The sequence below is a fragment of the Electrophorus electricus genome, chromosome 6 (assembly GCF_013358815.1).
Source record: "Electrophorus electricus isolate fEleEle1 chromosome 6, fEleEle1.pri, whole genome shotgun sequence".
In the NCBI taxonomy this organism is placed as follows: domain Eukaryota; kingdom Metazoa; phylum Chordata; class Actinopteri; order Gymnotiformes; family Gymnotidae; genus Electrophorus; species Electrophorus electricus.
In genome coordinates, this window is record NC_049540.1 from 8,716,927 (window position 1) to 8,734,706 (window position 17,780).

Sequence of the window (17,780 nt, forward strand, 5' to 3'; positions counted from 1 at the left end):
CCCTGCTTTTGTGATTTCTCGCAAAAGAGGGGCGATTAACATCCTACTGGCTGTTCCAGGTCAACTTACAAAACACATGCAGAACCGCTGGCTGTTCCAAGACGTGTCATTTCCAAGATAAAACACATTCAATCAATCAAGCAATCTTGCATGTCCTCTTTCGTGCATGTCATTATGCAACGTGCTACAAATTATTTCTCGCCCACGTCACATATAATTCTGTCTTCAGCTACGGGGTTTTTAACTCGTGTGCTTAAACTGGTGATAAACCATCTCTGCGGTTACCATGGATTCACACTGCAAACACGATAGAAACGTCACGGCGATAAGAGGAACGGCCCCTGAGGATGCTGGGTTGCGGGCATCATGCGATTGAGAGCAGGAGAGCTGAGCGCCTCGGGCCAAGATCAGAGCTTCCTCCCATTTACGAGCTGCTGGATATCAAGCCTAGCGTATCTCCACATCAAAGCTCATCCAGGGGTAACATGGCCGTGACCCATTTCATAAAATTGTGGAGGGGGGGTCTTGAGTCGAGCCAGTAATCGGATGATGGCTGAGCTGGTCAGGAATGAGGATTTTGTCAGGAGGTGGGGGGGGTTTCATATCAACCTCGCTGAGAGAGCTAGCTAGCGCTAAGGGGTGTGGTTCTAGCATCGAAGACCAGCTCTGAGTTTCGGTGTTTTCCGCTTCAGTCTGGATCTCCCAGAAAAACATCTCCATAATTCAACAATTCGACCTAATATGTTTGCTAATCCCATTGCTCTAATCCCATTTGGGGATTATATCAGTTCTTTTGTTTTGTTCAGTTTATGTTTGTCTGTGCTGCTGATATTCATGATCCAGCACTGAACGAACAGTAACCAATGCTGAAACAGCGGAGTTCACCTTCCTGATGATAACACAGCGCTTTGGGACTCTGTGTGTGATCTGTTAAAATAAAAGAGCTATGAAGAGCATGACAGGTGTGTGTGGGGGAGATGTGTGCATGCGTCTGTGTGTGTGTGTGTGTTCGTGTACTGAGGCTGAGGTCTCCGCGGAAATAACCCGTTGACGATCATCAGTGTATGAGGCAGTGAAGACGCCCCACATGTGATGAAAATGAATCTGTCAGAGTCAGAGTACCCCCCCACACACACACACATGCACCACCTGTCCGGTCAGCGAGAGACAAGGTGACAAGCCCGTGCCCACTCCACAGCGAGGATCTTACAAGTGCCATCTCTGACATGCCTCGACAGTGCTGTTACAAGCCTGTCCATCTCTCTAATTAGAGCCAATAGTGTCAACATAGGGAAGGCTGTATGATAGTCATTTCTACATTAGCAACTTAAGTAGCGGATGCAATCAGAGCTTGAGGTTACCGCATATGTGCGTTCTGTGGTAATTACAGTACTAGTTGAGTGCTACTCAATGAGCACTAAAATTCAAGTACTACTAATCTTTCTGCCATTACTGTGTCTTCACATAGAACTATCAATCACACATGTTCAGTTCTGAGTCACCCGAAACATTAATATCTGGATATATAAAAAAAAAAAAAAAAAAAAAAAAAAAAATATATATATATATATATATATATATATATATATATATATATACACACACACACACACACACACACACACACACACACACACACACACACACACACACACACACAGACAGAGACAGACTGACTGATATATTATGATATTTTAAATAAAACCTTCAGTCTCATAATCCACTCAGTCTGAATCCTCAGCCTACGTCTTCCATCATTCCAAATGAGACAGAGGCATGACACGCACCGCAGTAGAAATATTTTTAAATAACTCCTGGTGACATCTACAACGCGTCCAATTATTCACCCTTATTGATCCAGACAGCCCCAAACAGGCAGCGGAGGAACGGTTGCGGTGGCCGTTGTAAAGGTCAGGGCTCGTGGCCTGCGCCGCCCGTCAGACCCATTAAGAGACGTGGCTCTGCTAGCACCACGCTAGGCTGAGCTCGCCACGGGCACACCGTCTCGCTCTGGCTTCCACAATCCCTCCTGGATCTGCTACGCTGTCACTGGATGTGGATATCTGATCAGTTTCTAATCTGATCAGTTTTGTTATGTAATAGTAGAAAAAAACTCCTGTTTCTGATTTATGAGCACATATTATTGATCCTCCCACATACATTTCTTATTAATATTACAGGTATTAGCTAAAAGGTTTCATTTGGGGAGTCAAAGCTGGATATATATATATATATATATATATATATATATATATATATATATATATGAAAAGATCAGGTTATTGCTGGACTTTGGGTGGCCGTATGCCATGGTTTACAGGCAGTGGTTTCTTCCAGAAGTCAAATCTGACATCAAGGAGAAGAACAGCTGTGAAACAGGTCTTCCAGCAGCTGAGCCGACCCCCCACCTCACAGCCACGTGTACGAATGAGGAATGGTTATTTCCTTTTTCAACACAGACCCGAAACAGACATGCCTTTATCTTGGCTTTGAGTCACAGCTTGCCTCACTCCTCCACACAATGGCGTAATTCCCACAGCTAATCTCAGCCTGGCATTCACACTGGCATCCAACACGTGAGTGGCATGGCAGAGAAGGATGGCCTGACACAGTGATTAAGTCCTTCAAGAGTCCCAGACAGGCGGCAGAAGGCGACGTGTGTGACTGTGATGTAGTGCGCGCCCCCCCGCCGCAACACCACCCCCTGTGGCTGTGTTTGTCTTTATTATCCTGGCGCCTGCAAGCCCTTTCACAGGCCTGACAGTGGTGGAGCAGGGCTGGGATCAACTCTGACCCACGGCACTTACGGGAAAATGAAGAGGCATCCTTTCTCTGCTTCCCGCAACACAACAGATGGATTGTTCTGCGTGTTCCGAATCTGGTGTTACGACAGTGCCTCAAACACAAACAACGAGAACATCCCTCATCCCTCTGTCTGGGCTCTAGGCAGTGCCGCTGAGGGCCCATGAACTCACCGGAAAGTCATCTGGAAGACCTGGCCCAGGTTGACCCTTTGCGTCTTGTTTTCGTAACCACGTAGCATCTCGCCAAACAGCGTGTCATTGAAGGTAGCATCCGGCCGCGGGCACCTGCCGCCGTCGCAGCTTCCGTCCAGCAGGATGCAGGACCGGCTGTCCGCGGCCAGCTTGTACTCCTGCACACACCTGGGCAAGACGAGGACAGCGGGAAAGGGAGCAGTGTGAGTGCAGAGCCCACCGGGACAGCGTGGGCTTGCTCGTCAGACACAGCAGGATTGTAAAAACCAGGAATTGGCGCCTAAGCGTGAAGTGAAGATCTTGGTTTACCGAAAGTCCTGCAGAATATACGTTCCTTATTCCTGAACAGCAAACACACAGCTGGATAGGTTTTTGTGTCCCGCCCAAGGACTCAGAAAGGGCCTAAGCGTGCTGCATGACTGCGGTGATGTTCTAATGTCAGGGTTATGCGAAGGCAGATGGAGCTCTTGTTTTAACTCCTGCACTGTAGGAGGAGCCATATTTAGGAGTTTCACAGCTCAAAGAGACCTGATCGTGTGCATGTGTGTGCATCTGTGTGAGTGTGTGTGTGGCGGTGCACCTGCACAGGCATGCGAGTTTATGCAAGCGGATGCGGATGCGTTCTCACCCGCAGAACATGAGCACATTGCTTGCAGAGGGGTCATCCGGCAGGGGGACAAGCTGCTGGAGGCAGAGCTGTTCACAGCCCCCATTAAAACCATCCGTGCAGTCCGTGCCCAGCGAGTAGTCATAGCAACCCGAGCCGTCCTTCATTGGCCGCAAGCCTTCGGGGCACTGCACAGGAAATGAGAGAGTGAGTGTGTGCGAGAGGGAAAGAAAGAGAGAGGGAAGGAGAGAAGAAAACAATGATAGAGACAGAAGGAAACAGAGTGGTAGGTCAACATCTGCGTACTCATCCAAGCCATCTGTTACTAGGTAACCATCAAAGGAGCAAAGGGGAGGAACTTTTGTTAGAAGGTGCACGTTCCCAGCAGGGTGCCATTATAAACCGGACAAAGGTCCCTTGCCTTGGGGAAGTCGCTGGACTGATGAGGGCTGCCAAGGAAGGACCTCATACACCTTCAAAGTCCAATTACTGTTTTCAAAACAAACAAACAAACACACAAAAAAAACCCTTGAAAGTAACCTACTTCCCAGAGAACTGTAGGATGCTGCAGCTTCACTACTGTGACACTTAATCATGTCACCACTCTGCCAGGAATTTTGTGTTGTGTTGTCTTGTGTTAATGGGGGACCCTGACAAATGAATTAGCAGCGATGTGACAAGATCAATCAATGCGAATTCTGTTGCCTGCACAACAGCTCTCTGCTGAAGCAGCAGACCAATTGGTAATGCTTCCTCATGGTTTAAGACTGACCAGTACTTATGGCTTAAGTTTGTGGATTAATAATGTTAACTAATTCCACCAATATTGCTGGTAAAGGGAACATTAACGTGACACATCAACCCAGGTTAAGACTAAGAAATCGTTTGATTAAAAAGTGAAAACGTCTTGGCTTCAAAAGCCACAACAGAGATGTGACAGTTCTGAGACGTTACATTTCCCAGTATAAACTCTGAATGCACTCATACAGTGTCACCGCCGTCTACACAAAGATGCAGCACTGCTAATTACCAGCCAACACACCTGCAGGCCACAGCAGTTCTACTGAGAACTGCCGGAAGTTCTCGAGATCTGCTGGTGACACTGGAGTTTCTTCATGGCTCCCTTTACATTCGTAGCCTCACCAAGGCCCACTTAACTGCCCCAAGAGTAGTTAAAACGAAGCAGTGTGCAAGCTACACCCTAAGAAAACAATTAGCACAACCGCCCCACACAGGTGCTGGGGTCTGCCCCAGACCGGGCTCTCACCTTCGACGGGGCAACTGTCCCATTTGACACTCGTCTTCCCTTTTATATGAGGGCAGCTCATGTAGGGACAGGGCACAGGCATTTGTGTGAGTTCCCTCAGTCTTTCATACACATTAGCAAGGAACCTTACATAATATGAAGCCTTAATTTAGTTTCTGACACTAAGTAAATTTAGGGCGACAGACTGCTGGGGATTGTGCTGTAATCCTCAGAGAGCGCCACAGGTGAAGCCATGCTCCACTTCTCTACAGTCTGCTTTATTTTTTCTTTCCTCCATATGTTTAATTCCTGCTTGGGGCCTTGCAGCAACATCCCAGCTCGTATAGTTCTCCTTGATGCGCAACGCCATTAATATACGCTGATAAAACGATACGCCATTAGTGGATAAAGGCACTTTAAAAAGCAACTCATCACCTGTTTTTTTATTTTTCATATATATATATTTGACAGTGTTGATTGATGTACATGATGTAAATGCTCCATGCCGTTTTTATGGAGCATTTGATATGATAATGTATTCATACTCAGGTAATAATATTCAAGTGATCTGCATTTGGTGTCAACACATTAATATGAATGGTTGGAGGGTGGGGGGTGGATGAGCAAAATAAAAGCAAAAATAACAAATGCCCAACTATTTTATTTATTAAAAAGAAATCCACCAGGCTATTGTTCTGAGCTTCTCGCCACAGTCACACATCACATGAAAAATCTGGACCACATTAAATAGTGAAGCTTGCCTGGAAAATTACCAAACTGAAGCACAATCTAGCAGATGAAATAAGATTTCATATTCTAATACACTAAAAAGTGAAAGCAAGATGTGTTCAGATGTTCAGATCCGTATTATGTGGGACAGCAACAAACAACATAAACTTTAGATTTAGACCTTTAAAAGGATTGCCGAGATTCATCCATACACTCCTCCACCAGTGTGGGTGTGTCCTTCTTTTACATTATAAATATTTTTTAAAGGCTTTTAGACATTTTAGTCTTTAAAAGGCATTGAGGCATTTTTGTCTGTGGGGAAAAAATGGTGTAAATACCCTATTTGAAGGTCAGAGAGGAACAAAGAGGGACTTCATGTAACTTTTTTTTAACTAATGTTATTTTGAATACTGCTGTTGTTTGTGCTTTCGTTGTTACGGAAGGTCGACTAATTCTTTCGGCCGTTCTTAACTTTTCTGCAGTAAATGCACGGATGGTCCCAGTTGGAGTCAGTGTGGGCAGAGCTATCCTGTTATGGATGTACTCCCACCGGGGGGGGAAAACAAGCATAGAAAGCCCTGAACCCACCCTCAGAGTTGGGATAAGGAGGCTCCTGGGTGACACTGCACTGTTCATCCGAGGAATGCTGACGCTTACTGCAAAATCCGACGATCAGACGCATTTATGCAGCTCTGTGTGTTTAGTGCGCTGTACGTTCCCGTGATATACACGCCCTGGTGGACCCGATGCCGATTTGCTTTGCCTGAGGCAAAACGGCATTTGTAGAGTCCTGCTGTGACATGGTTCTGATCACATGCAGGTAACATCAGACTGAAATAAATTGTTTTCTCAGCGTCTGAAAACGGGTGTTGATAAGCTAAAATATTAATATGTTTTTGGGGAGTTCTCCTTCAAAATGTTACAGACAGCCTACTAGGTACACACTTGGCTGAGGCATTAAAATTTAACATGTTTATTGTTCAGTCGGTGTGAAAAGCTGCTCACTCTAAACAAACACTATGGCACCTTAGGTTTATATGTCTTTCCACAATAATAATTCATTTCTGTGAAGTAAAAACTTTTGAAAACGCTGCATGTTTATCAGGGCTGGAGCTAAACCCATTAAAGCAGGATCAGCTAAAGAGATTCAAGTCACAGGGATGAATAACATTATTTGTAAAAGTCTAAACCGCATCAGTGGATGTTCGTTACGAGGTGGATTTCAGCCCAGTGAGTGGATTAGCTGAACCCAGCTGGAATGAGGGTGAAGCAAATAAGCTGAACTGCAACGGTCCATCGAACTGAAGAGCAGTGGAGCCGACTCTACTGGCACTCAGCACATCAGTTCTGTAGCACTGGGGTTGCCAGATAACCTGCACTTTTGTAGTCACATATAAACCATGTGGTTTACGGGCGTCTATCGTGCTTGAAGTGGGCACTTTGGTATTTCCCCTTCCTAATCGATATGTCCTTCGGGATGTCTCTCTTACACACACACACACACACACACACACACACACACACACACACACACACACACACACACACACACACACACACACACACCGACCAAGTTTACCTCCACATCGATACCATGATTAACAAAACAAACCAGAAATGCCAAAACAATTGCAGAGCGTGCTAAAGGGCATCAGTGAATGCCCAGCAAGACCCAGGTGTGCTCGCTGCAAAAAAAACCAAACAAACAAGAAGTGAAGGGAGGGATAGAGAGAGAGCAGGAGAGAGAGAGGGATAGAGAGTGAAAGAAGCAGAGATGGAGGGTGGTGAATGAGTGGAGAGGGGCCCCAGGGCTCAGTCTGGCCCCATGCATTGACTCGTTAGTCACTCTAATCACCTCCAGCTTTTTAATCAGGCGAAGCGCAATTAGCAGGCCGAGTTTGTCAGCCAATAACGTAGCTGATCTGGGTTTGGGACTCCATTTAATATACAGTAAAGGTGATGGCCAAAATAGCTCAAGACCTCAAGGCCCTTTAATGCAATCTGGCAGGAAGTGCCTTAGGAAGCAGAACAAAATAGACAGAAGATGGGAAAGTCAGAATGATTCAGCAAGGTCGGTCTGACTGTGTAAGACTGAGGGAAGTGCCATTCTGCTTCAAAGGGCCTGGGCCATTCACATCATATTTAAATAAACATGAGAGCTGTCAGGCGGTTTAGTGCACTCATTACTGATGTCTGGTGCATTTGTATTGCACACATTGTCTGTGAATCTAGACAAAAACGAGACAAAATTTCCAGTGTGAAATATTCATGTCCATTTATCCAAAAGCAACACAGCAGAAGGGCTTTGAAGTAGTATATTTGATTTTTGATAATCGACTCAAAGGACTTTTTCTAAAGTAAAATTAATTCAAAACATCCCATCAGAGCTTCTTTCTGCCAGTACACATCTCTACTGTGGTAATAATTACTCAAGACATTTGTGTTTCTTCACTGTTTGGCTCCTTCTCTACACTCTCTGTATGCAGCAGGATATAGTGCTTGACCAGCTAGAAGCCTCCATCCCAAAACACACACACACACACACACACACACACAGACAGGGGAAAGGAGAGAAAATATATTATACAGAGAGGAGAAAAAACACAAAAAAGTTTTTTTATTATTACTATATTTATTATGATCTCTGGTGGCTTTCTGCTTTGGTCCATAAGGTAGGACGATGAATTGTCCAGTAAGGCCACCACTGCATTTATTAAGCTATTAGAGAAGAGGAAATTGAAACTCTTATCTCTCTGTCAGATATCTAATGCTTCACAATGCTGTGTAGGTTGGAAATTTCTGAATCTTACCAGAACATTTCTACTTTTTTATGCACTCAGACTTGGAAAAAGCCACCTTAAGTCAGTATTAACCCAACATTTACTCATGTAGCTACACTTCCATCTGCTTATGAGAGCCTTCTTGCCGTACAGAACCAGTATGGGCGGTCCCACTGTATGTACTGTACACTCTGCTTCTGCCACCACCAAAACATAATAACTGTTATTTACTATCTATACAAGCAATTAGGGAAACCATTAGATCATGATCAGAGTTTCTGATGTCAGAGACATCCTGAAATGCATCACATTTGCTGTAATGCTTAGAATCTAGCAGATCATCCATAAAGAACCACAGCTTCCAAGCTCAAAGGGCATCAGCTTCAGAACTGACAAACGCGTCTTGGCTGTGTGTGTTGTTTACCTCATGGTGACGTGCTTCAACACCCCTCCCCACCCCTCATTCATAACGCGAATGAAAACACACCAAGCTGCAAATTATTGAAATATATTTGAACAAACACATATATGACAATGAGCTGCCAAGCCAGAGAGAAAGAGTTCCAAATGTGCTCTGGTTCAGAACAGGGTGGCATCTCGGGAGCTGCACGTTCCTCATACATCAGAACTCTCGAGTTAGTAAGACTGGTTCGTGATACATTATCACAGCAGTTTATCAGAGATACAGCAGAAGACAATATCAAACTCACAGCAGAGTGTTGATTGGTAAATGGCCAGGTGGACTTGCAGCAGTGTCAGCTGAGTAAACGCAGGGGTGGGTGAATGTTTTCAAATGAAGAATAATGCAAAACCTCTGCATGTACAATCTGTGTAAATGGATATGACAGAGCTGGAGGAGACAGCCAGGCCCCTGGAGCCGACTGGTCTGCTGTCCTATTCTACTTAATAAAACTCCAAAGACAAAAACATGGGGGTTAAAGTAAGTAAACAATCAAAACATGATAATGTTGCATTCAGATACCTATCTGCACACACACCCTTGAGGGCCTATAATATAAATGGAGTTCAGTTAAATCCTGTTTCCACCCACTAATTAGTTAATTCAAAGCTTATGGAGCACAGAGGGACTTAGTCTTAGCTAAATCCAGCACACGATGGCGAAAGCACTTAGCGATGCACTTGGATGCCGGCTAGATCCAACAAGATTCTTGCTGTTGACTCATCCTGTTGTGGTGGGAGGTATGACTATGCTTTACGGATATGCAGTCAGAATCCAAAATCAATGCAGCATAAGTGAGAACTAAGGAGACTTCCAAATAATGTGGCCACTGTAGTGAAAATCACCCACAGCAGGATGTGCAGCTTTTTCAGTGTTTCGCTTATGGATAATCAGACTCGTATCAGACTCTTAGAGCTGATCCGGTCGTCCTGTACTTTAAAAGCGTTTTTTGGCCATTTGATAGTTTTTAGAAATGTAATGTTGTGAATAAAAACACAACAGCAGACATTTTTGTTTCAGACAAGTGCAGCTGTTACCTCGACAACATGGTGATCAAATGTAGCTGACACGAGGCAACGATGAACATGAAGTATGCAGTGGCCAGACTACTGGAGTGAACAGAGCTCACCCACCACACACTCTCTCTCTCTCTCTCACTCTCTCTCTGTCTCTTTAGGTATAGACACATAAATAAAGGTGAGTTTGACCTTTGTCTGTGTCTATTCGTATGGGATTAGTTTTACATGGGAGGTGGAGCAATGTAATTTTACTACAGCACGTCACTCAAATTCATGGCCGATTTGCACGAGATAAGAAATCTCAACATGAATGACTGATGGGAGTGGCCACTCGATTTATGCACTGCTGTCACCTCCAGAAAAGAAGAGGATGATAACCAATCTTATAAGCCATTTGTAGTAATAATGAAATTTTAGTTTGAATATTAGTAAGTTACCTGTTCATAACACGTACGTAGGCTATAGGCTATGCTACACAATGACTTCACTAAAGTGGCCAGAAGTTTCAGGCTCGTCTTCTGGATTTGAGTGATGCACGTTGTACGACACAGGTTTGCCACAGGCTTGAACGACGCATCTGTGAACAAGCTATCTGTGCCATGCACGACAAATCTAAATGCCTTCTCAAGCGCCTCCATCCAAGTGACAAAAAAACACACCTAACAAGGAAGACATATTTTGGTTCTTTTATCACAAGCGACACATTTCACCAACCCAACACACTTCTAATGAGGAAAAAGGAAATGTAAATGTCATAGTTAGCTTCACACACCTCTTTCCTGTTTCCTGTCTCTCTCCATCTTTCTTTTGTTCTTCCTCTCCTCTCCTGCCCTTTCCTGCGCTCCTCTTCTCCCCCACTCTCCTGCATGCCCAGCACTTCCTGTGCTTTCCTTCTTCCCCCATCCATCTTTCCTCAGTGTCCTTCAGGAAGCTTTTCAACTGCGGCCCCTTTCTCCATCTTTCACGCTCTCACTCCGGATGCTGACGGCACGGGAGGGATCTGTCGCCACGGAACAGCGCTTTGGTCACACCTGGTTTCGGCCCCGGTGGCAGAATTCAAATGACGGTCATGCGAGCCGACTCATTTGCAAGCACTCCCACTATAAAGGAGGAAGGGGGGAAAGACCCTGTGCACAGCCCAGACAGCATGTGTGCGCGTGTGACTTGCGATACGAACAGATCGACTCAGGCCATTTGAAGACTTGTTCAAAGGGTGTTAAACACAAAGACCTTTAGGGTCTGGGGGCATCGAAGGGCAGCGGTTCCGAGAGCCCGAAGGCAATGCTTTGTCGTATCAGGATCCGGCACACGCGCGCCCGCCCCATAATCACGTATGCACAGGGAGGATGCTTCTACTCTGCACTTTTCCGCATACCGATTAACGGGCACGCAGACTCTGTGGTCTACAAAGTCGTGACGATGCTGGATCTCTTGCTACAGCCCTTGGGCACCAGCTGGGCACTGCCAAGTGAGAAAATTGAACAAGATGGAGTGCCAAAATAAAAAAAACCCCACCAAACTCTTCTTCCACTCCACAGAACAAACAAAGCATGCAGGCTTACTTTGAAGTATTTATGAATCCCCAGAAAGGATGCTGAAGCGCTACAGTTGCGCTTGAGTAGTCATTGGAGGAAATAAATATCAATAAATTAATCAAAAAGGCAAGAAAGGCTGGCAGATCATAGAAAAGGGACAAGTTTCCTAGTGGAAAGTTTTAATATAATCATCTCCTGGCTCTTTCGCCTGGCACAAAACAAACTTGGATGATCTTTTTAGCTGGTATTCTTGGGCATTTGATTCAGAAAATTCCTCATGGGAAAGGTATCTTCCAAACAAAATACTGAATTCAATATTCAAATGATGCTGTTTCCTTATCATTTTGCATGACTAGTAGCTGTAGAATATAATACTCTTCCAGAGTCATTGAGCTACTAATTACAAACATCACAGCAACTGTGTTTATTTTGCTCTGGTTTAATTGACAGGACTGCTTGCACTATTTTCTCCATGTATATTTTTACACATAATAAACTCTTTCCAAAGCAATTTTCTTTCAGATATGTAACTCACTCACACACACAAACACACCCACACACACGCGCATCACACAGACTGCCACACTCACCCACACATACAGCCAAACAACTGTTAAATCCAGTTGTACAGATGCTATATGCAAACTGTCAAATCACTAACAGATGATGAACTTCCAAAACATTCCCGTTTGCTTAAAAAAAAGAAAAGAAAAAGAAAATAAGAATGAAAAATGGGGCACAACAACAAGAGCTGCAGGTTTTCCTGTCGGCACGGGCATCAGCTGGGACTGTGGAGCGGTGCATGACTGGTCCGGGATGCAGGAGGCCGCGGTGCAGCCCGTGCAGGGTGAGCAGGCAGAGAATGGAGGCTCCAGGGTGGGAGTAGGCAGGGAATCACACCCCGGCCATGAGCGGCCACACCTGCCGCTGAAATGGGCAATGTAACCTTTGAACAAATTGACTTGTTATTTCTCTTTCATCAATGCCAGTGGCACGCTCTTTGTGCTTGAAAGGCCAAGTTTCACATCGATTTACGATTTTGACTTAAAAATGCTTAGCCATCTTTTAATAGAACCTCAGGTTGTGTTGTGGGTAATGGGGTGCTGACACAGAGTAGCTTGGTTTAAATATCATGGCAAAACCATTAGGCCTAACTGAGGGTCAACAGATAGGCTTCAGTAACAAGTCTGACAGTTTGAGTAACAAACCTCAAGCCGCTCAGGAGAGGTTCCCCAAAAATCAATGCATTTTGCATTATGGTGCCTGTAAATTAAATGGGTAGTCAAATCAAAAAGTACCACGGCCTATAAAACACTGACTCCTACTAGAAACACCAGATACAGCATAGCACGCTGCTCCATTCATTGAAGAATAAAGATTTTAGGAAACAGCGATTTGCAGTCACGTTCTACAATCCAGTCTGATCGAATACCAAATCATCTGGTCATATTGGGGTCAGTATATATTAAATCCATCAACTAGACTGTGGGAAAAAAAATATGTGCGATAATTACTTCATTCCTTTTGCAAAGGTTAAACAGGAAATAAATTAATGATTTAAGTGATGGCGATGCAAGGCTATATGAGTGCTACTAAACTGATTGGCCCTTCAAACATTTCCAAGGTGAGTAATGAAATGGTTTCATACCTGCCTAACAGTGCTGTGTCTGATGATCACAGACTCATACAGTCTGGCATATGAAGACTAATAAGGTCTCACATAGTGCTCAATACTTTTTTAAATCAACCCCATGCTCCCTCTCCGCTCTCAAATTCTGTTGATGGAATTTGGAGAAATATGCACCATTTCAGTGATGAAATTTTACATTCCTTTCATACCACTGTTGGCTTTAATCTTCTGGAAGGCTCCGTTTGACTATTAAGAATACAGCGTTGATTAGGCTGACTGAAGCAGGCCCAAAACACTGCTGAACCGTGTTTGTTATAGTTTCATTACTGACCATGTCATTTGTGCACGCAGGCGTGTAACAGAAGGTGAGTGAGTTAGTGAATCGTGTCAGGACTAGCCTAGTATGAGGAATGACAGCAATCTGCCATTTGTTCTGCCACAGACAAACCCAGTGGCTTTTAGACTGCATTCACAGTGTGCATTAGTTCATCTGGTCTTATGGTGGAAATGCAGCCTGTAAATAAACAATGAACGGACTGAGGTAAACAACTAGGCTAAATAATTGCCTATCTGAAGGCAAAATGCAGTATGGCTTCCTGTTTCATAGGACCACAAGTGATTGGACAGTTACTTACATTAACTCTTACAGAAGTCTAATTACAAAATCAGTGACAAAACAACAAAAATTGATCCACAATCCAATTATGTAGGGCTTTGCAATATTATATTGTAGGCCAAACTCTGGTCTATACAGTCTTGTTCTCCTCTACCCCCCTGCTGTGATGATCTGTGGTCTCACAGAGATAAGAGTGGTCACTTTGGTCCCACCCCAGCACAAATGGTTGTTATTCAGAACTGTAAATCAATGCTGTATCAGGTGTGAGTTCCTGTGGCTGTTGTCCTACAGTGGGGTGATACCAGTATGATTAGTTTTGATTGGTTAGTGGTGGCAAACCCCGTTATTCATCAAGATACAGTAAGACTGACCTGGGGGGATACCGTAATACCGTGCTTCAGGTCTCATGGACGACAAGCATCGAGACTACTATCTGTCCTGGCTCCAAGATGGTGGAATGAACTCCCACTTTCTGTCTGGACAGCAGAGTCCCTTGCAGTCAACAAACGCAGACTGAAGACCCATCTATTCGCAGAAAACTTAAAGGACAACTGACCCTGCTCCCATTTTGACTGACTAAATTAATACTTATTGTAGGGTATTTTTTATTATTATGTTGTTTAAAAAACTCTAGCAAGTTTAATATAATAAGAGGATAGGAGCGTCTGCTAAATGCTGTAAATGTAAATGTATTGAATTGACTTGTAATGTGTTTGAATTGAATTTTAATGTGTATTGAATTGTCTTGTATTACACTAATAAATCCTGGGTTACCTTGAACTTCACATAACATTACATAATGTAAATGCTTAAGTACTCACTAACTAAAGTAAAGAACCAGCAACCAGAACTAGTGTTTTAGCATAATGTTTTAGCATTAAGGAAGTACATAAAGCTGGTTACGCATATTATCATGACATACGCTAGGCTATGCGAAACAATTTGTTCTTTCTAACATATTTGTTAACAACAATTTGGAGTCAAATAAATCTATTACATTTTACAGGCATTAAACCTTCGCCCACACCTATTTCCGTTCACTGGTTATTTCATATTATAATGAAATACCCCATACAATATAAAACTTTCAAAATTATATTTTATATATTACCTGTTTTAGCTTCTTTGTTTATTTCCCCCATATCCTACCCTACTCTACCACCTCATTTAATGTGGTTGCTAAACTACAGAAATGCACTACCAAAGTGTGTATGGGTCACCTCTTTACTATCCTCATTAAACATTCTGCTAAAGACTCATCTGTTTTTGCTCTGCTATCAGTACTCCAGCATTTGAGTGTAATGTGTTGTGTCATGTATCTGTTAATCTTGTCTTTAGTTATTAATTGTGCTCCGTGTGTTTGTTCTGTGAATGGAAAGTGAGCCTGGGTGTAGGAAAAACTCTATATAAATAAAAGTAATGCAATGATGATATATAACTACTTATACCTAGTATATGCATATATATATATATATATATATATATATATATATATATATATATATATATATATATATATATAAAAACCCTGCTCACTTTGCATATTTGAAGTTGTGCATTCAAATACATAAAAAATTAAATGAAGTAAAAACCAGAAAAAACCCACAGAAACCTTAAAAAACAACAACAAAACCAAACAAACAACAACAACAACAACAAAAACAGGATGATAATTAACTCACTTCCTTTTAACAAGGACAAGCAAAATCACTTGGAATTTTTAAAGAAGGCCAAAGGCTACCAGGGACAATTTGAACACTAATAGACCTGTAATTAAAGGTTTGGTTTTAAACGTAAGAACTGCAGCATGGCAAATGCAAACAAGTCCATTAAAAACATATAAAATGCTGCTCTCTCACCTGCCATGATCACAACATTAAGAATCTAATGACTCCTTCACCAGGCCCTGCTGAAGGGTCATAGCACTGTGGCGTGGTTATAGCTTTCATTGTGCTTACCTCTCCAAATGAAGGTAATGATGTGGGGAAATAGTGTAAACCCTTTTATGATGTGCTTTTCAATTATCCACATCAATTCACATCTTTTATCCTTTTACAGCTCTGATTAATCCTTTGATTAAAAATGAGCTGTTTTACTGTAACGACCCTGGTTTCAAAGCCATCTTGTCAACAATATGGTTATTTACAAACCAGAAATACCATGAACATGCAATGAAAAGAACTCAGTTATTCTGGTTATGCAGAAGAGGTTTCATTGAAAAAATCTATTTCTCCAATATTTTCGGGAACAGGTTATGACACCACTGTGCTTTGCCATTTTTAAAAAAATCCATTTCCTGAAATCAGCACAGAGAAGTTTACCCTGCAATGCCACATCTCAACACTTCCAGGAATAGAGGCCAAATAAGCTTGCCCCTCACCTAAAAAAGGATTATGTGCCTGCCGTTCAAAACTACCCCCAAAAAGCACAAATCTGATTGTTTTAACACATAGCTCAATATTTCCAGCATGCGCTAACCCCTTTTAAATCTCTGTCCACAGCTGACAGGATTACTGATGAATGCTGTGTCTTCAGAAAAGGGTCCTCGTATAGAGGAAAAGCTTCCACGACACAATTTTGTATTGACTGTTTACTTTTCAAAATCCATCAAAGATGACATTGAAAACGATTCAATTCACTCTTCTATGCTACTTGCCTTAATGCATCATTGTCTCTGACTCCTTACGTTTTCAGAAAAGTGGGTTTGGAACAATCCCATAAGTGCCAGTCTGGTGACTGATGAGGGTGCGCAGTGCGTTTGTGGTGAAAGGTCAAGGGTGAAAAACCACAGGTGATGCAAAATGCTTGAGCAGCTACTGAGCGGAATTATCAAATGGTGATTTCAGTGCCTCTTTGGTTTTAATGACTCTTTCAGCCTCTGGGGAGAAAGTGCATTAAGAGTATTGAGATTGTTAGGTCAATTGGAGAAGACTGGAAAAGACGACCACTTTGTAATGGATGAAAACCCAGTGCGTTTGATCAGGCCTTGTTTTACAGCTGGCAGTGGCAGCTTTTCCTTCTCTGTTTTCCTATTCAACACCACACAACCATTTGCACAAGTGTTTGAATCAATAATGCCTACAATGAATAATCTTGGGGAATATTCTAATATAATACATACATAACAATTCCAAAGAACCAGCACTTTCAGGCACTTTTTTGAAGTCTTTTAGGAACTGAGCCGCCAAAGATTGTGTATAGTACAGGTTCTACTCCACCTGGTTCCAATGCAAAACTGCATCAGATCCAAACATTGCTGCAGAGCTACTGAGTGATGGAGCAGAGACGAGGCTGATGGACATTTATCCCTGTCAGCGGTTTTGAGCAGTCGAAGCTAGCGCACCTGATGGGCAGCAATCAGGAATTACCAGATCCGTTTTCAGCTTTCATTCCCAATGACAAAGAAGGCGGAGGGCAGTCAAAGTACATCCCAGGGCCAGCCTCTAATGATCAGCCCATCTATCAACCAGGAACATGGCGAGCTCATCGATTTAATTGGTTTACGAGCAGGGCCCACCCCCAGACTGCCTCCAGCCCCTCTGATGCTCAGATGCGTCCCTGTGTCTTTCCTATTATAAATCTGCCAGCAGCGCCTTTCTTGCACAGACTCACCATCTGCATTACATGCGCTCCAGGCCTGGAGATATTTGCACCGGACTTCAGACTATGAGGTGGCTTGCAGACTCGCTCAACTTCCAGTTTAAAAACCGGAGAGTGGTTGCTAAGCAGTTAAGGTGCTTGACTAGTAATCCGTAGGTTGCCAATTCAAGCCCCATTGCTGCCTAGGTGTCACTGTTGGGCACCTGAACAAGGCTCTTAACTGTCATTTGCTTGAATTGTATTCAGTCGTAATTCACTTTGGATTAAGGCATCAGATAAATGCCATAAATGTAAAAACTGTAAGGAATAGGCCACAAATGAAATGAACTACCAAACTTCAAAATGTCTGATTGCTGCACACTGCAGATAGCAGACAAAAGCAAATATTGACATCCCTGCTAAACATGAGCAAAGAGGGCTGTTAAAACATTCTTATTTGCTTATCCTTTTTATCTGTAATTCAAATGTCCAGTGATTGAAAGGAAATGACATTTTATTTTCTCAATTCTCTTACAAAACATCTACTATAATGCTTAATGAGATTCAGCAATGAATGACATGG

General features: G+C 43.1%; 1 protein-coding gene across 2 annotated transcripts in view; it reads right to left on the bottom strand.

The window, feature by feature from the left end:
* LOC113587152 (astrotactin-2) overlaps positions 1-17,780 on the bottom strand; it is a 266,976-nt gene that overhangs the window by 67,412 nt on the left and 181,784 nt on the right. For both annotated transcript variants that reach the window (XM_035526959.1, XM_035526958.1), the window contains 2 exons: positions 3,625-3,791; positions 2,976-3,164 (listed from right to left, as the gene is read on the bottom strand). In XM_035526959.1, coding sequence (XP_035382852.1) covers positions 2,976-3,164; positions 3,625-3,791 — 356 coding nt within the window. The remainder of the gene's footprint in view (positions 1-2,975; positions 3,165-3,624; positions 3,792-17,780) is intronic.